The sequence below is a fragment of the Rhinoraja longicauda genome, chromosome 32 (assembly GCF_053455715.1).
Source record: "Rhinoraja longicauda isolate Sanriku21f chromosome 32, sRhiLon1.1, whole genome shotgun sequence".
In the NCBI taxonomy this organism is placed as follows: Eukaryota; Metazoa; Chordata; class Chondrichthyes; order Rajiformes; family Arhynchobatidae; genus Rhinoraja; species Rhinoraja longicauda.
In genome coordinates this window covers 23,739,826-23,762,427 of record NC_135984.1, presented here as the reverse complement: position 1 = coordinate 23,762,427, position 22,602 = coordinate 23,739,826, and the positions used below count along the sequence as shown (strand labels likewise).

At 40.7% G+C, this 22,602-nt stretch overlaps 1 protein-coding gene across 2 annotated transcripts in view; it reads left to right on the top strand.

Moving 5' to 3' along the window:
- The window catches only part of chek1 (checkpoint kinase 1), a 33,842-nt gene extending 16,304 nt beyond the window's left edge, over positions 1-17,538 (top strand). For both annotated transcript variants that reach the window (XM_078426518.1, XM_078426517.1), the window contains 6 exons: positions 2,791-2,886; positions 5,698-5,809; positions 8,110-8,287; positions 9,942-10,073; positions 11,749-11,850; positions 14,830-17,538. In XM_078426518.1, coding sequence (XP_078282644.1) covers positions 2,791-2,886; positions 5,698-5,809; positions 8,110-8,287; positions 9,942-10,073; positions 11,749-11,850; positions 14,830-14,925 — 716 coding nt within the window. In that variant the 3' untranslated portion in view covers positions 14,926-17,538. The remainder of the gene's footprint in view (positions 1-2,790; positions 2,887-5,697; positions 5,810-8,109; positions 8,288-9,941; positions 10,074-11,748; positions 11,851-14,829) is intronic.
- The last annotated feature ends 5,064 nt before the right edge of the window (positions 17,539-22,602 follow it).

Below are 22,602 nucleotides of genomic sequence, written 5' to 3'. Positions count from 1 at the left end.
TGCATGAAATAACAAATAGGTCTTTAGTTTATTAAATAATCAGTGAAATGTCATTTCCATTGACCCAGCAATCTTTCATAGTCGGCCTAAATCTTTGTGCTCAAGTCAACAGAGTGAGAATGAATACATTACTTCTTCAGTTGACAGCAAGAAGGCTGCATTGATTCACAACTTTGACCTGAAGTCGAATCATGGATTTATGTTTAGCACATGATTTCTACAATCTGCTGTAAATTATCCTTGCAAACATTGGTTTTGACAGTCGTTATTTATTATAATCCTTGACCAAAATAAAGATGGGATATCTGTCAAATTCAAAGCAAAACTTTCAATTTCAGTAAGCCTTTGTGGCAGATTTAGATTTCCTATGGCTAGAAGATCTTACTATTGATAGAAGATCCAACGTCAATGTGTTGGACTTCACACAGTCGCCATTGCAGGAGTCTGTCCAGATGGTAAATGTTGTGGTTCAAACAAGTAGGGTGTTCTATTCATTAATTGGGATAGGATTCTCATGACAGCTGCATTTCCAATAGAAAAGTGATATTTGAGGAATTATTCCTGGCTCTTTAGTCCTCTCCATTTCACTAAAACAAATAAGGTTGAGTCGGGTCGACAATATTAGCGTTGATCTTCCAAAATTTCTCTAGTTTCTGAAAGAATTGAAAGGCAGAAAATAGTTTCTTTAATCAGACTTTACTGGACTTTATCTTGCACTAAACGTTATTCCGTTTATCGGGTGTCTATACACTGTAGATGGCTCAATTGTAATATATTGTCGTTCCGCTGACTGGTTAGCACGCAATAAAGGCTTGTCACTGTACCTCAGTACATGTGACTAAAAACTAATCAAAATTAACTTCAGTTTTTAAGAAAAGTGGCAGTGAATAAGTAGAGAACTATAACCTGATGGTCTCTGATTGACGAAATGCCAATATCCATTCAGGAAAAGGGGGGGGGTATCCTAACATTTCATGGCAGATCAGCAATATTTTATGATGGCCTGAGTCAAATTGGGTCCAGTGTATGGGCTGGTTGTGTGGTTAGAGCTGGAACCAAGATTACTGGGGGAGGTCGATTAACATAGCAGTGAAACTGAAACTTAGTTGTTCTATTTGTAAACGGGTTGTTTATTTTCTGACATCGCAGCCTTGCAGTAATTGACAGTGGGATTTGTGGTCATAGAGTCATAGAGTCCCACAGCACAGAAAGAGGCCCTTTGGCCCATCGTGTCCGTGCCGCCCGTTACCAAACACAGTCTAATTTTAATCCCATATTCCCGCATTTGGACCATAGCCCTGAATGTTGTAGCATTTCAAGTGCCCATCCAAATGCCTCTTAAACGTTGTGAGTGTTCCCGCCTCCACCACCACCCCAGGCAGTGAGTTCCAGACTCCAACCACCCTCTGGGTGAAAAAGTTCTTTTTCACATCCCCCCGAAACCTCCCTCCCCTTACCCTGTATCTATGTCCCCTCGTTGTTGAACCTTCCACCAGTGGAAGAAGTTCCCCGCCATCTACCTTATCTATGCCCCTCATGATCTTGTACACCTCGATCATGTCCCCTCTCAGCCTTCTCTGCTCCAGGGAAAACAACCCCAGTCTGCTCAGTCTCTCCTCATAGCCGAGGCCCTTCATCCCTGGCAGCATCCTGGTGAATCTCCTCTGCACCCTCTCCAAAGCTATCACATCCTTTCTATAATGTGGTGACCAGAACTGTACACAATACTCCAGCTGTGGCCTCACCAGTGTTCTGTACAATTCCATCATTACCCCCCTACTTTTATATTCGATGCCCCGGCTAATGAAGGCCAGTAACCCATATGCCTTTTTGACCACCCTGTCCACCTGTCCTGCTGCCTTCAAGGACTTGTGTACCTGTACTCCAAGGTCCCTCTGTACCCCTGTCTTCCCTAGGGTCCTTCCATTCATGGTGTACTCCCTCTCCAAGTTATTCCTGCCAAAGTGCATCACCTCGCACTTTTCAGGATTAAATTCCATCTGCCACTGCTCCGCCCATCTGACCATCTCATCTATATCTTCCTGCAGCTTGCAGATCCCTTCCTCGCTATTCACCACCCCCCCTAACTTTGTGTCATCTGCAAACTTGCTGACTGCAGTTTCCGTGATGCGCAAAAAGTACATGTTCCATCCCTCACCATTGATGAGGTGTACAAAGATATAATGAATGATTGGACCGAGGCAGATAAATGGCTTTGTTATTTGATTAAACCATTGCAGGAAGGACATGATAGGTTGCCTGATCATAGTCATAGAGATACAGCATAGAAACCTGCCCTTCAGTCCAGCGAGTCCATGCTGACCATCAACCACCCATTTGTGCTAATCCTGCTTTAATCCCATTTTTATTCACCTCACATTCTCATGCTCATCCCAGATTCTACCACTCCCCCGAACACTATGGACAAATGACAGCAGCCAGTTAATATATCGACCTGCAGATCTATTAGGATGTGGGACCAAAAGAGAGCACCTAAGGGAAACCCAGGTGGTCACCTGGAGAATGCGCAAACTCTACACAGACAACACCAGAGGTCAGGATTGAACTCAGGTCGCTAGAGCTGTGAGGCTGTGGTTCTACTCACTGCTTTTTTGCCCAGCTGGTAAATCTGGGGCATACACACATCCTGTTGGTAAATTAATTTCTAATGTTTTCAGGTTGTAATGTACAGTGTCCTATTTTGGGTGGCTAGAAGCAGGTTAAAAACCTTTACACTTCCATTGGTTAGTTTAATTTGTTCTACATTATGATTGTTTCTGGTTTGTGCAGGTCTACTGAACAACATTCTAACAGAAAGCCCAAAGAACAGAGCCACTATTTCCGATATTAAAAAGGACCGATGGTTCATTAACCAGTTTAAGAGAGGTGAGTTCATTTGATTCAACGGTCATGTCCAAGAACTCTTTAATGCCTAAACTGCAAGACAAGTATATTCACTTTTGGTGTAAAAGTGAAGTCTTTATTGGGGCAGTATTTGATGAGAAATGGATGCATTACTTGGGATAGTCATGGGCATACAACATGGAAATGGGCCCTTCGACCCAACTTGCCCATACTGATCAAGATGCCCCATCTACACTAGCCCTGCATTTGGTCCATATTGGTTCCTTTCCTATCCATGTACTTGTGCAAATGTCTTTCAGGTGTCTCTTGTTGGCAAGAATTTGAACCGTTCCCACGCTTCTTGCTAGCCTTTTTGTGAGAAAAGAGACAAAATGAACAGAATCATAAAACATTTACAGTACGAAGGAAGGCATTCAGTCCATCAAGACTAGTACAGCAATCACATCAATCCATTCTTCCACTCTTTTACCCGCAGCCCTCCATATTCTTAAGTCCTTTGAATTAGTGTTTTGAAGGACTGGCCTACTGACTTTGTTTCCATCATTCCTACAGGAACAATATATCCTTTTGTTTGCTCCTGGTTCGTCAATATAAAATATTAAATTTGTGATGCCTGAACCTTCAACCATTTGCCACCATGAACAGCTTCCGTCGTGAATAGGTAATCTGTGTCAAATCTTGAAGGTAAACACAAAATGCTGGCGTAATTCAGCGAGTCAAGCAGCATCTCTGGAGAAAAGGAATAGGTGACGTTTTGGGCCGGAACCCTCCTTCAGACTGAAATAAGTGAAGCAGGGTTCCAACCCGAAATACCATCTATTTTTCTCCATTGATGCTGCCTGACCCGCTGAGTTACTCCAGCATTTTGTGTCTATCTTTGTTATAAACCAGCATCTGCAATGACTTCCTACACACTGTATCAAATTGTATTCAATTTTCTTTGCTCCAAAGAGAACAATCCTAGCTTCCACAGTCTACCCTCATTGCTGAACACTCTCAGCCTGGAATCATCTGTGAAAATTGATGGCACCCCCTTCTATCATATCCTTCCTTGCGTGAGATCATCAGACTTGGACTTAGTGTTTAGATAGATTGTTGCCTAACCAGTAGTTTATGCAGATTTCATATATTTACACGCGCTTTGTAACTCAGTAGTTTGTGGGTTGGGCATTCTGGTAGAGAACTTGCAATTCATTTGGAAAATGGGAATGGCTGGATGTTGGAATTAGCAAACTGGTGTTCCCATTATCTGGGAATGTCAGGTTTATTTTGGCATGGACTTGTGTTATTAAATATCCTGAAGTGATTGGATTACTCAGCAAGTGAGTTCTTGTTCTTGCTGAATTCTTGAGGACGAGGATGGGAGATGTTGGATATATAGCCATTATTAAGAAGTGCCACGTTTAATGCTAATTCTGCATAGGCGTTCATCGCTTCAAATATGTTTCTCTAGCAGTCTGCTATCAAATGAGAACAATTATTTGCAATTTGAGCACTAATTCTTGAGTGAAGGGCATTAATGGCATGGCCGCTATCCTTGTTATCCTCAGTTATCCTTTGACTGAGTGGCTGGGCCTTTGAGGCCAGTTAAGAGTCATCCACATTGCTGTGGGTCTGGTGTCACTGGTGGGCCACACTGGGTAAGCAAAGATGCCTTTCCTGGATTTCCTGATCAAAATCAGAGAATCAAATAAGTTTGTGATTATCATTAGTGATGCTATCTTTTTATTTCAGATTTATTTAATTAACCGAACTTGAATTCCCAGCTGATGTAATAAGATTTGAACTTGTGTATCCGGATTAGCAGTGCAGTTACTGCTATGCTCCTTACCCCATTTTACCATCTTAATCTAACTCTTCCAAACATTTGTTTCTTGTTCATTTTTTTTAACTCCCGTTATCAGTTCCTGATGGTTTCTCACAGATTTACATGTTATTTCCGTGTTATTTGTAAAGATATTGTGCTTGCACCATATGTCTATCATTTAGCAGTTTCCATCCCTGATAAGAACCTCTTCTTACCCATTTGCTTTCTAAACTAAAGAGAAACTTGTCTTTTGTGCGTTTCCCCACTTGGGATTGTTATTCGTTGTAGTCTTCAATGTTTGCCTTTCCAGGGCAGTCTAAATGGGAATAAAACAAACAACAAGATTTTGTAATGGTTTAGTTTAGAAATACAGCATGTGAACTGGCTCTTTGGCCCATTGAGTCCACACCGCCCATCAATCACCCGTTCACCCCAGTTCTATTGTATCCTGCTTTCTCATTCACACTTCCTACACATTAAGGGCAATTTTACAGAGGCCAATTAATCTGCAAACATGCACGTCTTTGGGATGTGGGAGGAAACTGAAGCACCAGGAGGAACCCCACATGGTCACAGCGAGAACATGCAAACTCCACTCAGTCAGCACCTGAGGTCAGGATTGAACCCGGGTCTCTGGCGCTGTGATGTAGCAGCTCCACCAGTTGCACCACTGTATTCATGTCGGGATAAGGAGCAGAGTGCTTTTATAAAGGGATTAGTAATTCAGAGGCATGAGTTCATATCCTATCACTGCAGCTGGGGGATTTAAGTTTGGTTAATTGCACAACACTATAAAAATGAAGTGAATTCATGGCAGAATGCACAGGGGCTAAACGGGTATTTTGATTGAATTATCACAGTTTATTGCCTTTTGGTCCAGCCGGGGCTGATCAGGAAACCAAAACCAAAACCTAGCACTTTGAAAATGAACCTACTTCAGGAATTCTGAAGGGATGTAAGGGATGTAATTTTCTCTGCGGTGCTCCACCATTTTGTCTAGTCCACGTTTCACTTGTATATTTCAGGTGTGAAGAGAGGTCGGTTGTCATCTGGTTCCCCAAATGATTCTCAGGGACCCTTCTCCAAACAGATTCATTCTAACGTGGACCTGTCCCCTGTTAGTGATATCCCTTGGAGGTGAGTGGACATAAATAAAGCATAGTTTGTACTGTTACCACATTTAGACAAATGTTCCTTCCAGGAAATAAAACAATTGATGTTTTATTTTGGATGAATTGAATGGATATATTCAACCTTGTGGTCCTGTGACTGACAGGATAGCAAGGTTTAGAGGGAACGTGTAGGAAGGAACTGCAGATGCTGGTTTACGCCAAAGATAGACACGAAATGCTGGAGTAACTACACGGGACAGGCAGCTTCTCTGGAGAGAAGGAATGGGTGACGGATTGTATGTCTCATTGTCACCTTCCTCTCAGCTAACAATGAACCATTCTACATTTTCCTTGATGTGTGTTTTCACACCTTACCCTTCCATATCTCTAAGTCTCCCTCTCCCCTGACTCTCAGTCTGAAGAAGGATCTCGACCTAAAAAGGCCCCCATTCCTTCTCTCCAGAGATGCTTCCTGCGTTTCTCCGGGATAAATGTGGGCAGGTGGAACTAGTGTAGATGGGGCATCTTAGTTGGCATGGGCAAGTTGGGCCAAAGGGTCTGTTTCCGTGCTGTATGACTGACATATGACAAATATTCTTGATTACACTGCCCCGAAGTTAAATGAACATATATTTATAAGAAACATCTGAAAACCAATTATTATTCAGTATCCTCCTCCCCCCCCCCCCCCCACCGAACAGTCGATTCATGACATTTTACACAAATCAGCATATTCTGCAGAGATTTAGATTAATTATCTCTCTGCTCATTCTCCATCCAATTCCAACAGTATTTTACAGTCACATTTCACTTTCTAGGTAGCTTGATTAAAAAAAAACAATTCAGAGATTTTTGTGGAATCCCAAAGATTGGATTTCTCCATGTTCACCAAAAAACATTATTTTTATCCTGTAGGTTGTGATGCTTTGCTCCATGAACCTTCTAGACATGCTGAGTATTTCTCACATCTAATACTTTATGATACTTTATTTGTCACATTTACCGAGGTACAGTGAAATTAATTTTTGCATACGGTTCAGTATAAGTATCACTACATATAAGCACTTAGATACATCTTAGATAAGCATATCAGATACAATACAGGTGTCTAGCAGTTGGATACTGAGACAGTATACAGAGATGGCAGTTTGGCACAATGTTCAAGTCCCAGTTGTTGTAAGTGCCTGTTTACTGATGCTCCCTCTGAATTCACTTGTGTTGTCCATTAATCGTGTTTACTTATATGTTCTCACTTTCCATATCTTGGTGCTGTCCCAAAATCTCCCCCTTTACTGTTGCAGTTGGATAAATGTCTGTTCACCCGGCCTGTTAATGGTCCTAATAGGAGTGGGATTCATGCTGCCTTTAAATATTTGTGCTGCTGAAAAGGATGTGACAGGATGATTCTACCCATCAGAGTTTGAACAACCCATCGCCCATCTCTAGTGTATTGACATACCAAATCCTTTTAAATGAGTCAGTTGTTTTGGATATCAAAAGCATCCTGCAGATTAAAACATATTAATTTCTGAGCAAAGGTTTTAACATCTATTTAAAATGTATTTCCATTACTATTTAATTCTTGCTTTTGAAGTAGCTAATGGGTATGAATTTTAATAATTTGTATCTTATTTAGATTTACCCAGAGTTTGTACCTGTAAAATGTTCCAAAGAAATACTTATGAAATATTGTAATCTTATAAATATGAGAACCAGTTGGACACAAACTTATCCAACAGAAATCAATATGATGATGACTGGATAATTTGGTCTAATGTCATTGATTTGGAGGTATTAGACAGGTCCCTAAGATAGTTCATTGGCTTTTGTATTACAGCTTTTGGTAGAGAAACCACCTCCATGGTCCAACAGGCTTAGTTATCGAGCGGAGCATGAACCCATAATCTCTAACTCAAATGAGTGCTACAGCTGATGCCCTTAATCCTGTTCTTCTCTGTGTCCTGTTCAGTGGTTGTACATGTTCAACACTGTGTGGTGACCAGAATTGACTTGCCTTATCCAGCTGCAATGTAAATAGCAAAGTCTGAGTTTTTCAGGGTACTTACCCGATAGTCCCCTGTCCATTCCTTCAGCAGACACTGCCTGACCCACTGAGTTTCTGCAGCACTTTGTGTTTTGCTCAAGGTTCCAGCATCTACAGTTCCTTGAATCTCAGTTTTTCATTCTCTTTGAATGTTGCAATGTGTATCACCCTCCCAACTCTCAACGATTTTTGTTTTCCTGGCCAAAATATTTTAATAGAAAGTGCTTCCTACTGAAATTAAATTCCAGACTGTGATTTTTCTCTCTATGTATTTATTGTAGGGAGGATCAAGCAAGGTACTCGATCTCTCAGCCTGAGCCACGGATTGCCCTGTCGCTATGGGATTCCAATCCTTCCAGCATTGATAATCTAGTTCAAGGCATCAGCTTTTCCCAGCCCACATATACAGATCACATGCTTGTCGGCAGCCAGTTACAGAGTACACCAGGATCATCACAGGTAAATTGGTTCATTATTGGTACTGACTTTATTCAATAAGATTTTGTTAAAAGGAATTCATGTGGTCAAAACATTCCAGGTGGGGTTTGAATATGTGATTCAGTGAGCTAGCTGGTTACTTTGGAGAGCAATCCAAGAAATAGGTTGAGGAATTATGGACCTTCCAGTAAATGGATGAATTAGCAGATGACAGTATACAAGGAACTATTGAGAAGTTATCCTGCTTGAGTTTCCTCAATTTCTGGAGGTGATGGTCCCCCTAGATCTGAGTATTCCCAACACCTGATTTGCCCATTTACTGACGCTCACCCTGAGTTTACTTGCGCCATCCTATAATCTTATTCGCTTGTATTTCTTATTCTTATCTTGGTGCTGAACCAAAATCTGCCCAGTGTCTGTCCTTGGTGCCTTTTAACTCTTTCCCGTTTCCTGTACCCACCACTCCCTCATCCAATCTTCACAATCTCGTGGGACACATCACTAGTCAGATTTTATACTTTACTGACCAATCTTCCTTCAAGTAGACAATAGACAATAGGTGCAGGAGTAGGCCATTCAGTCCTTCGAGCCAGCACCACCATTCAATGTGCTCATGGCTGATCATTCTCAATCAGTACCTCGTTCCTGCCTTCTCCCCATACCCCCTGACTCCGCTATCCTTAAGACTTCAATCTACCTCTCTCTTGAAAGCATCCAGAGAATTTTCCTCCACTGCCTTCTGAGGCAGAGAATTCCAACTCTGGACAACTCTGACTGAAAAAGTTTTTCCTCATCTCCGTTCTGAATGGCCTACCCCTTATTCTTAAACTGTGGCCCCTGGTTCTGGACTCCCCCAACATTGGAAACATGTTTCCTGCCTCTAATGTGTCCAATCCCTTAATAATCTTATATGTTTAAATAAGATCCCCTCTCATCCTTCTAAATTCCAGTGTATACAAGCCTAGGCGCTCCAGTCTTTGAACATACGACAGTCCCACCATTCCGAGAATTAACCTAGTGAACCTACGCTGCACGCCCTCAATAGCAAGAATATCCTTCCTCAAATTTGGAGACCAAAACTGCACACAGTACTCCAGGTGCAGTCTCACTAGGGCCTTGTACAACTGCAGAAGGACCTCTTTGCTCCTATACTCAACTCCTCTTGTTGTGAAGCCAACATTCCATTGGCTTTCTTCACTGTCTGCTGTACCTGCATGCTTCCTTTCAGTGACTGATGCACGAGGACACCCAGATCTCGATGTACGTCCCCTTTTCCTAATTTGACACCATTCAGATAATAATCGGCCTTCCTATTCTTACCACCAAAGTGGATAACCTCACATTTATCCCAAGTACATTATCACAAGTACATTGATCCCAGCATTATTAAGGTACAGCCCCGCCACCTTGAACACATCATTCTCCCAGGAAAAATGCTCCCAGTGCTTTGGGGGTATCATAGGCAATCCTCACAGCAACGCAGCCACGAGTTTTGGTGAGACGGGTGGTATTTTGTTGTGCTGGTTGTATTAACGATTGGCTGAGCAGTGTTTTTCTCATTGGTCTTATATTTGAACTTGATTTGAACATACCTCGAGACACTTGAGGCTAGGTGCCTTGATTACAGATGTATGCCAAAGTGTTCCCTGCTAACTACGTGAAACTATCATTGCAGAACCCTTGGCAACGACTGGTGAAACGAATGACCCGGTTCTTCACGAAGTTGAATGCTGAACAATCCTACCTGAGCCTAAAGGAAGTTTGTGAAAAACTAGGCTACACCTGGAAGAAAAACTGCAACAACCAGGTAGGATGGTTAATGTTTCAGTGTTTCATTTTTACTTTTACTTTTAGTTTGGTTTAGAGATACAGCGGGGGAACAGGCTCTTCGGCCCACCGAGTCCGTTCCCACCAGCGACCACCCGTACATTAGTTCTATCCTACACACGGGGCAATTTACAGAAGCCAATTAACCTAACGGTAGCGCAGCGGTAGAGTTGCTGCTTTACAGCGAATGCAGCGCCGGAGACTCAGGTTCGATCCTGACTACGGGTGCTGCACTGTAAGGAGTTTGTACGTTCTCCCCGTGACCTGCGTGGGTTTTCTCCGAGATCTTCGGTTTCCTCCCACACTCCAAAGACGTACAGGTATGTAGGTTAATTGGCTGGGTAAAAATGTTATAAAAAAAAAAAAATTGTCCCTAGTGGGTGTAGGATAGTGTTAATGTACGGGGATCGCTGGGCGGCACGGACTTGGTGGGCCGAAAAGGCCTGTTTCCGGCTGTATATATATGATATGATATGATATGAACCTGCATGTATTTGGGACATGGGAGGAAAATGGAATACCCGGAGATAACCCATGCGGTCACGGCGAGAACGTGCAAACTCCACAAAATCAGCACCGAAGGTAAGGATCGAACCCGTATCTCTGGTGCTGTGAGACAGTAGTTCTACTTGCTGCGTCACTGTGCCATTAGCAGATGAAGCAAGATTCAAAATTGGCTGCTCTTCACCGACTTCCATGTTGATTTGTCTGAAAGCAGTGTGTGTGCTCCTGTAAAGAAATGGGAGAATTTGTGAGCTCAATGCTCTTGTAGAAATGGGACGACTGCTCTTTAAATTGTCCCCTGATCGGATGATTGCTCTTTAAATTGTCTGCTGATTGGAATTAAAAGAAAAACGACCATCTGGGTAATGTGAAACACATCAAACACATCACCAAGACAGCCTTCTTCCACCTCAAAAACATCGCCCGTCTCCGTTCATCCCTCTCCTCCACAACTGCAGAAACCCTCATCCACGCCTTCATCACCTCCCGTCTGGACTACTGCAACAGCCTCCTCTATGGCTCACCCTCAAAAATCATCAGTAAACTTCAATACATTCAAAACTCCGCTGCCCGTCTACTCACCCACTCCCCGATCCGTGACCATATCACCCCCGTCCTTTACAAGCTCCACTGGCTCCCCATCCCCCAGAGAATCCAGTACAGAATCCTCCTCATGACCTACAAAGCCCTCCATAACCTGGCCCCATCCTACCTGACTGACCTCCTCCACAGACACACTCCCACCTGCACCCTCCGCTCTGCTGCTGCCAACCTCCTGTCCCCCCCCCCCATCCGGACTAAACTCAGATCCTGGGGGGACAGGGCTTTCTCCATCGCTGCTCCCACCCTCTGGAACTCACTACCCCAAACCGTCAGAGACTCCTCCTCACTCACCACATTCAAAACATCACTGAAGTCTCACCTGTTCAGCACTGCCTTCAACCACTGACCGTCACCTCACCTTCTGTCTCCTTTTTCTGTTCGTTTACTTATTTATCTATTTATTTTCTTCTCTATGTTCTAGTAATCCCTGTAAAGCGCCTTTGAGTGTTTGAAAAGCGCTATATAAATGTAATGCATTATTATAATTATTATTATATGATTAATGTGGAGTCTGGAATGTGAAAAGATAAAATGTGTTGGTTTCCTAGGTGACCATATCAACAGTGGACAGACGGAACAACAAGCTGATATTCAAAGTGAATCTGATTGAGATGAATGAGAGAATTCTGGTGGACTTTAGATTATCCAAGGTAAAAGAAAGTTATCTCTCTTTTAATTTACAAATTTCCTCTCCAGGGATGTGCAGATTTGGATGATTTATCAAAATTACTGAGTACTTCCTTTTCCCCTTTGGCCATGAGCCATTTTGTTTACAGTTAAATTGAACCGGTTGCTGCATTTATTTCTTGTGATTTTGGTTTGTTGCTAAAACAGTTTTTGACCTTTCTTTCAGAAAGCTTGCACATGCTAAATCTGCAATGTTTTACTTGCGTTCTTTCAAACACTTCACAAACAAGTAAAATCATTAGTGTTGTCTTTGTAAATCTAAACATGCTACTATTCGGATTCACCTTTACTGTTTATTCTTTTTTCAATTTAGAATAGAATTTTAGCTTGACTGACCAACAATCCAGCAATCTTAAAGTTTAAGCCTCATTATTAATTGTGTTTAAAACTGTGGAAAAGAAGTGATAAATTGTAGATCTCAGAAAAAAAAGTTGCATTTCTAAATTGATATTCAGTTTTCTAATTAATTCTCCTTTTAAACAATGTTATTCCTGGCTCCAAGATCACTAATATATTCTTCTTGCTGAAGGCAATGAATTCTTTCCAGAGTATGAACAGGTGTTTCTGGCAAAGTATTAACCTGTGTACACACAGAAACACGCTGTGTCAGGTAGTGAAGGCCACTGTGACATTATCCTTGTGCTTGCTTCTTGCTGATATCGAGCGCCCAGCATTGGTTGTCACAGAAATCGTCCTCTCAACTTTGGCGGCACTTTTGAGCCTCAAGCATGAGCAGTTTTCCCATTGTTAGCTTCATTCTGAGAGAAAAACGCTGCATTGTAAATTATATCTGGGATCAGTACTTACCAGTGTGATTACTGAAAATGGCTGGTTACAGAGCGTTGGTGGCCCTTGTGACTTTGGGTAGTTGTTTGACAGAATCTGCTGTCTGCCTTGTAAACTAGACTATGTAAACTTTTGAACTCTGAATTGGCCTAACTCCATCTGCAGATTTATGTCTGAGATTTAGACTCAGTCGGGAGCCGCAGAGTTAAGGGCCAATTGGCTTTCTGTCCAAGACTACACCTGACTCCTCCCCCACTCCCCACCACCACGTTCTTGGTTAAATATATTTAATTCCCTTTATGCTCACTCTTCCCATGTGGAGATCTTTACTTTACTTTAGACTTTTGAGATACAGCGAGAAAACAGGCCCTTCGGCCCACTGAGTCCGCGCTGACCAGTACACTAGCACTATCACGACACACAAGGGACTAGGTCAAGTAATTTTACCGAAGCCAATTAACCAACAAACCAGCACGTCTTTGGAGTGTGGGAGGAAACTGGAGCACCCGGAGAAACCCCACATGGTCACAGGGAAAATGTACAAACTCCATACAGATAACACCCCTAGTCAGGATCGAACCCGGGTCTCTGGCGCTGTAAGGCAGCAACTCGATTGCTGCGCCATTGTGCTGCCCCTCATCACATTTACTGAACTTCTGCCATTGAAGAAGGGAATTATAATCTTAATACTGCATATGTTCTAAATTTATGTTCCTGATTGTATATATTTCTGCACGAAGCAAAACGGATAACATAATCCAAAGCAGAATTACACTGAAAAGAAACACGATCTTGGTGTAAGATGACAAGAGATCATAAGAGCTCTCACCTTGTGGTAATTGCTGTCACAGATTGTTATTCCAACTAAGTCTCTCCCTTCCCTAACCCCATTCTTGGTGATCTCCAACAACCCCTTTCCCCCCACCTTTCTCCCTCACGCACCCTTTCCCTGTGCCCCACCTGGACCTACACCTATTTCTCCATTCCCTCTCCACCTACATTCCTTCTTCTGACTTCACAATTTGTAATTCTTTAATCCTTTTGCCTCCTGTTTTTTCATCTCTGACCTTTATACAACTGTCTGCCTATCAAACCCCCTCCTCACCTGTGGTCACCTGTTACCTGCCATGCTTTGTCCTGTCCCAGCTTTCTTCTTCCCTCCCTCTCAGTCGGCTGAAGAAGAGTCCCTATCCATGCTCATGATCCAGGGATGCTATCTGACCCATTGAGTTACTCCAGCACTTTATCCTTTTTAGTAAACTCCAGCATCTGCAGTTCCTTCTTTCTACATTTTCCCACTTTTGTTTTGCCTCACCACAGTCTTGCTAATATTTTAAATCCCTTCTCCTGCATCTATCCTACAAGTGTAAACTAACTGTGTTAATATGGCATGAAAAACCATGAGAAAAGCTAAACTTTCCTTTTAAGTAATACAGTTATGGGATGCATGTGGAAATAAAGCAAAGCATACCAGCCTTAATGTTGAACCAGTCACGATCTAAAAAGTATTTTGCAGGCAGCGAGACAGACTGCAGCTGTTTCTTCAGCTAAGGCCTCCATACAAACTAACACAAGTCTGAGGCTTCTGCAAAACATTACTCTGCCTCCAGATTTTAATGCCTTGACTAAGGAAGTCACAATGAATCTGGTGTTGGTTTCTATATAATCAGAGAGTGTTTCATTTTGTAGCATTCTCACAACTTGTGTGCTTAAAAAAAGACGAATTTGTCCCCTGTGGCTAAGGCTCCGAAACTCCAGCCCGGCCAGAGCCTGCACATCCGTTCCCATAGCCGACTTCCGTGGCTGACTTTGTGGGCCGTCTCATCCCCTCCCCTCCAAGCCCTTGACCTGTTGGTCCAGAAGGCTCTGGAACAAGGTGTGCCGGAAAATCAGTGGTGGACAAAGTTGTGCAATTTATAGAACATGCCAGCTAATTTGTCTCACAAAAATTCATACAAAATATGTAAATAACCACAATCAGCAGAACAGTGTTACAATCGTATGAAAAGCAGATGATCTGGAATAAGATCCTGGGGGGAGTCCTGTGTCTTGTGCATAATATTAAACCCATTTGTGCTGATAAATTCCCTTAATATATATTTAAGTACTTTGAAGTTTATTCAGAGGTTTAAGGGTTTGTTTGTTTTTTCTTGCAGGGTGACGGTCTGGAGTTCAAAAGACACTTTGTGATCATAAAGCACAAATTAAATGACATCATCTACACTCAGAAGGTCCTGACACCTCTAACCTGATTTTACTTTTGAGCGTTGTATCTGCTGGGATGATGCTACTTGTAGTATTGTGTAGGATAATGGCTTGAGTTATATTATTTGACTCGACTTGAACACACTAAAGTGTGTGCTTGTTTATGGTTGATCGGTAAGAGTTCACCCCAGCCATAATTAACGGAGAGACTTCAAGTGATGGATAATCGACTAAAGCAGCAGAGCTTACACCTGAACAAATTCACTCAGGTCAATCAAAAGCAACGCTTCTCTCTAACCCCCATTCCGGGTGACTGGGTCACTGTTTGAATCTCTGCCAGCTAGCTTAATGTAGATTCTCTTCTTAGCAATGTTGGGAGACACTATTAAATGTCAGTCCCCAGTTACGTATAGCACTGGTCAGGGATCTTCACAACCAAAGTCAAGCCAGTGGAGAGGTGGGGTTGTGACAGTAGGCCAGTAAACTGTTTATTGCAGCAGCATGCCCAACCTGTGGGCCACTTTGCTTCTAAAAATGTTCTGGAAATGTCAAGATATTTTTTCACAAGTATTTAAAATGATAATGCTTGTCCTGTCTAAGATTGGTCTTGCGGCAGGTGTTGGGAAGATATTGGGCCCAATCCAAGACCTGATGGTTGCGAGGTCGGGCTGATAATTTTAGCACCAATATTACTCTCTCCATCTCTCTCCCCACTCTCGCACTCACTGTCCCCCCACTCTCGTTTTCTCTCTCCCCCCACTCTCTCTCTCTCCCCACTCTCACTCTCGCTCTCTCTCTCCCCACTCTCGATCTCTCTCCCCCCACTCTCGCTCTTTCTCCCCCCACTCTCGCTCTCTCTCCCCACTCTTGCTCTCTCTCTCCCCACTCTCGCTCTCTCCCCACTCTCGCTCTCTCTCTCTCCCCACTCTCGCTCTCTCTCCTCACTCTCTCTCTCTCCTCACTCAGAGAATTCCGAGCATTGGTTGATAAAATGCAAAATTGTTGAAGGATTTGAGCCGTTGGGAATTTTAGAATCACCAATAAATATTATGGGAATAATTCTGCCAGCGGTATCATAGACAGAGGCAATTGCAGATCTTGTGTTCACTATGACAGTATTTCAATTAGACTTTTCTACAGATTGACAATAATTACCTCGTTTTCTCAAATTCTGAAATTTGTAGACCCCACCTCTTTCACTGGAATGCTTATCTGCACAGATCAACGTATCTGGTGACGGAGGTACTGTTACTTTGCCAGCTGTAACATTTTATGCATTCCTTGGACCAATTGGCCAATTGTGGAATTCATGATCTGCTTATTTCACATTATAGATATGTAATACTTTGTTAGCTGTAACACATCTTATAACTGAATCTGATTCCCAGTACAACAGCTTAATTTTGTCTTTGATTTAAAACAATTCAGCTTTTGTGGTTGATTAACTCCCTTTCTGTTCACTGCCGTGAATGTGCAGCAATAAAATGAAGATCCTCATGGTAGATATTTGTTGATTAACAACTCTTGTGCTTTGAAGAATTCATCAGACTCAAGGGAGCAGAAGAAATCATCAGGATTAGTTAGATGTTAACAGCAGTATTTTATCTAAATTTAATCTCTCTCCCAACTAGATTTTTATGACTGGTTTTGTGTTCAGACTTGAATGATGAGGGAAATTCTGCAGTAACTGCTTTGGCGGAGCACATTGTACTCTCACTCATTGTACTTTTGACTTAAGATTATTTTAGGTCTGCATTGAAAGTAGTGGCTAGAATCAGTTACAGTTAATGTACTGCGGTAACTACAAAACTATAGAGACCATGTCAAAGAGGTTTGCTCGGAGCCAAGTGTTGCTTGGTAAAGATTCTGAGCTCAGTTTATGGAGGTGGGCTCTCAATGCCCCAAAGTCGCAAAAGATTAATAATTTTCTGAAAACTGTATTGAACAAAACATTGGTTCCAATGTGTTTCACTTTCGGAATGAGTCCAAATGCTCCAATTTCATGTATGTTGGCGTTTTGGTAAAGGGTGAAAATTACCCGTAGCATCCGAGTATAAAGTTGTGATTCCAAGAAACACGGCTGTATTTTGTGCTTCATTAATGCATAAACTCACTGAACTATGTTTTTGACAAAAATACCATGCAAAGTAATTAAATCAACCTTTAAATTGCTGGGGGGGGGTCTATGTGTTTCATATTCCAACTTGGTCAGAGTTTGTGAAGTTTATGATAACTTGGTTTATTGAGACTTAGAAAAGAGGGGAACTTGAGGATCTGGGCTTTGTAAAGATTGTGGTGTTAACAACCTGCTGATCCACCATCTGAATCATCTCACCCAGACACTCCCTAGACTGATATATAATGTCAAGCATGAGAAATATTTAGCCCATTGGCCGAAGAGCATACTTCAGCTGATCCTCATTCCTTCTTAATTCATCTGACCACTTTGTATTTAATTTAGGATCCCAAATCATTTCCTGCCCTGCTGTTCTCTTTACTCTGGTGCTGCCACTTTAAATTTTGACATTTTTCTTTTCAATGCTTTTTATTTTATCCACACGTCCATTCTGGGTGTTTAATTTTACTGCTGTTTACTGGGGTTGGGTAGTTGCTCAAAGAATTCAGGAAGAGATTCTTGTGTAGTTTGTCAAATGTAATGACATTTTGAAATAAAAGTGCTTTTGTTTGTGGATGCGGTTTATTTACTGTTATCAGAGAAAAGACTGATAGGAACAGATCCAGGATGCACATTAAATTGGATCCAATAATAGAATGTTAAATCAGATTTTTTTTTGACATCTCCCGCCTCCCACCCCTCTCCTCCGCAAGAAATTGCAGAGAATTGTGGACACAGCCCAGACCATCACTGAAACCAACCTCCCTTCCATTGACAGACAAAAAAAGCTGGAGTAACTCAGCGGGTCAGACAGCGTCTCTGGAGAAAAGGAATAGGCGACACCCTTCACGACTCTATCTATACTTCACGTTGCCTTGACAAGGCCGCCAGCATAATCAAGGACGAGTCTCACTCCAGTCACGCCCTCTTCTCCCCTCTGCCCTAAGGCAAGAGGTACTGAAGTATGAAAACTAATACCTCCAGATTCAGAGGCTGTTTCTTCCCAGCTGGTATCAGGCAACTGAACCATCCTACCAACTAGAGAACAGTCCTGAGCTACTATCTACCTCATTGAAGACGCTCGGACTATCTTTACTGGACTTTATCATGCACTAAATGTTATACCCTTTATCCTGTATCTGCACTGGATGTCTCATTGTAACCATGTATAGTCTTTCCGCTGTCTGGTTAACATGCAAGAAAAAACCTTTTCACACATGACAATAAACTAAACTAAATAATTCAAAAATATAGTCCCTAGGTGAACAGTAGCACAGCTGGTAGACCTGAGACGTTTTGTTTGATCCTTCTGCTGTCTGCATAGAGTTTGCACATTCTCCCTGTTGACCACATGGGTTTTCTCCGGGTGCTTCCCATTCCTCACGTATCCTAAGGACGTACCAATTTGTAGGTTAATTGACCTCTAGAATGCTGCTAATTTGCAGGGAGTGGATGAGAAAGTGGGATAACGTGGAACTGGTGTGGACGGGTGTTGGATGATTGATGTAGATTCGGTGGGCTGACTCACTCCATCTCTAAGCTAAACTAAAGAATTGCAATTTACTCACTACCATGTAGGCAATATAACAGCCCAGTTGCCACAGTTTCACAGAAAAGCAATGGTGGTGACAAAAACTTGTTGATGTTGGCTGGTTGAAAACATCGTGCTTGGGAATATTTGTTCATCTTAGCGATGGCACTTCTGGAAACACTCAGATTTGCATTGCAACATCAGTTTATATTTTAGTGCCCACGTTCGAGAGCGAGTCATGAATCTATAGTTTAATTTGAGTATGAGTGAGCCCAGATGACACAAATAATATGGTTGAAGTGTTTTTTTGTGTAAAAGGTAAAATGAACCACTATGGCGCCAGCAATGACTGCCTCGCCAACAGTCTGCCTTTCTCTCCTTTGTGTTTAATTGTATGTGTTAAATGGATGTCCTTAGTGTTCTTTAGCTTGTTTGATGTGGGGGGGGGGGGGGGGGTGGGGGAAACTTTTTCTAATCTCTTACCTCGACGGAGATGCGATTTTTTTTCCGTATTGTATCTCCATCCGCTCTACGGCCTAACATCGAGGAGTTGGCGGCCTTTGCTGGAGACTGACTTTGAGAGCTACACCGCGGGTGCCTGCAGACTTACCATCGCGGAGCTCGCGATCCCTTCGCCAGGGGTCGACCTCGGAGCTCCAACTGTGGGTGCTTGTGGACTTTAACATCATGGAGCCCACGGTCTCTGGTTTCGACTGACCTGACGCGAGAGTTTCAATCGCCCCGACGCAGGGGCTTTGACCGCCGGCTGCGGGAGCTTCGATTGCCCTGACGGATGGTTCAACTGCCCCGGGCACGGGAGAATAAAGAGGAAGAAGATTGGACCTTTGTTGCCTTTCATCACAGTGAGGAATATGAGGAATCCACTGTGGTGGGTATACATGTTAACTTTTATGTAATTTCATGTAGTGTGCCTTGTTGCTTTTTTTTGTATGGCTGTATGGTAATTTGCATATCACTGTACACTGCACACGTGACAATAAAAGACCTTTGAAAACTTTGAAAATGGCAACTCAATCAATGTCTTTGGAGAGGGAAAAGCATACGTAGATTTCCCATTTTCCAGTTAACATTAGACTTGAAACGTCGTTCATTCCTTCTCTCCTGAGATGCTGCCTGACTGCTGAGTTACTCCAGCATTTTGTGAATTAGACTTGAAACTGCTGACCGGGATTGTTTGTTTAGTAGGCTGGCTAAGTGTGTTGCATCTAAACTCACCTCCTCAAGCTAGAGATTTGTTGTATTGATTTATTTTTATTTTTTTTGATAAATATTTTTATTAAACATAAGTACATATTAATAAAATATACTTATCACATACATTCGTAATATTATTAATATTAACAATTATGTCTTACATATTTCTATACTTTTTTTCTTTTTTTCCAGAGAGGGAAAGATAGAGAAAAATAAAATAAAAATAAGAAATCCAAATTGGAGAAATGAATGGAGTATTAAAAAAGTTATCTATCATTGGAGATATATCCATGATTTATTATACATAATTCTTCCTCCATTCCATTATTCAGGCCACGGTCAGGTCCTCGCACCAAGCCATTTTGACCCTTTAAATATGCAATAAATGGAGACCATATTCCTCTGAAAAGATTCAACCTGTCCATTAGTACAAGTCTCAATCTTTCCAGATGAAGTGTCTCCGACATTCCTGTAATCCACATTTTAATTGTGGGGGATGTAGGACCTTTCCAGAATTTCAATATTAATTTTTTCCCAATTATTAAACTATAATCAATAAAAATTCTTTGATTCATTGGTATTAATTGATCTGTTTCTAATATTCCCAGTATTATTAAGTTTGAGTCAGGGATCAGCTTCATATTAACAACATTCGAAATTATTTTAAATATTTCTGTCCAGAATTTAGTGATTTTTTCACAGTTTGTGAATATGTGCGTTAAGTTAGCTTCCAATTGCTGACATTTGTCACAAATGGCAGATATATTTGGAAAAATACTATGTAATTTAGCTTTTGAATAATGTAGTCTATGTAATATTTTAAATTGTATAAGAGAGTGTCTAGCATTTAGCGAACAGTGATGTATGTGTTGTAAACTTTCATCCCATATATCAGGTCTAATAATTTGACCTAATTCATTTTCCCATGATTGTCTATATATTTCTGTCCTTGGAGCGTCGTTTTCCAGTAAAATATTATAAATATATGATATCAATTTTTCTGTATTTGGGTGTTTATTCAGACATTCATCTAAAATCTCTGTCTTTCTATTTCTAATTTCATGTGTATTTGCTTTTACATAATCTCTAATTTGTAAATATCTAAAGTAATCTTTTGAATGTAATCCATAAATTTGTTGTAATTCTTGAAATGAAAGGAAAATTTTTTCCCTATAGAGATCTCCCATCTTATTAATTCCACAGTTTTTCCATTGTAAAAAACCTTTATCTATCATTGAAGGTTTAAATGTGATGTTATTTACAATAGTAAGAGCTAGTGGTATACATTCCAATTTTAATGTTTTCTTTATTTGTTTCCAAATACGTATTCCACTATCTATTATAAGGTTTTCACTATAGGTTTTCTTACTTATTTTATTATTGGCGAATAAAATCGAACTAATTTCAAAGGGCAAACAATCTTCTTTTTCCATTTTTAACCAGGTTGGTTGTTTATCTGTCTCTACTAACCAAAAGTTAATATTTTTAATATTGACTGCCCAATAATAAAACGTAAAGTTTGGTAGAGCTAGACCTCCATTTATTTTTGGTTTACATAAGTGTTCTTTTTTTATTCTATGGCTCTTATAATCCCAGATAAAGTTAGTGACTATGGAATCAATCTTTTTAAAAAAAATTTTAGGAAGATATATCGGAATCATTTGGAAAAGATATAATAATTGTGGAAGAAAAATCATTTTTATTGCATTAATTCTACCTATCATTGAGATTGGTAATGTTTTCCAATATAAAATATTTTTATTTAATTTATTCAATAAGAGCGGAAAATTAGATTTAAATAAAGAATCAAATCTTTTTGTTACATAAATTCCAAGATATTTTATTTTTTCGTTTGCTATCTTAAAAGGAAATTGTTGTAATATATGTAGATTATTTACCCTTATCGGCATAAGTTCACTTTTATTCCAATTAATACTATATCCTGAATATGATCCAAATTCAGTTATTAATTTTAGTAAATTTGGAATGCTAATTTCCGGGTTTGTGATATAAAGTAATACATCATCCGCATATAAAGAAATTTTATTTTCAGTATTCGTTGTGTCATATCCATATATTTCAGGATGTATTCTCACCCGTTGAGCTAAAGGTTCTAATGCAAGTGCAAACAATAGTGGGGATAAAGGACAACCCTGTCTGCAGCCTCGAAATAGATTAAATTTATTTGATAGTATTTGATTTGTTATTATTCTAGCTGTTGGATTGGTATATAATAATTTAACCCAAGTGATAAACTTCTCTCCCAAATTAAAAAATTCCATAACCGAAAACAAATAAGACCATTCCACTTGGTCAAAGGCTTTCTCCGCATCTAACGAAATAATTACTAAGTCTTTATTAATACCTCTTTTCGAATATATAATATTATATAATCGTCTGAGGTTATATGAGGAATATCGTTTTGGTATAAATCCTGTTTGATCGGGGTGAATTAGTTTATTAATAACTGTGCTTAATCTTTGTGCTAATATTTTCGTTAGTATCTTTTGATCAGTATTTAAAAGAGCTATAGCTCTATATGATCCTGGGTCCTCCAGATCTTTGTCTATTTTAGGTATAAGTGTTATAATAGATTCATTTAACGTTTCTGGTAGTTTCTGATAAATATAGATATTTTCATAAAGTATCTTCAGACGTGGTGTGATCAGATCATAAAATGTTTTATAAAATTCCGAACCGATACCATCTGGTCCCGGTGTTTTACCATTTTTTAATGATCTGATAGATTCTTCAACTTCTTTTACTGAAATTTCCGCATTTAGTGATTCTCTATTTTGTAAATCCAACCCCTTCAGATTACATTTTTTTTAAAATGCTTCTATTCCTATCCTATTTTCTGTC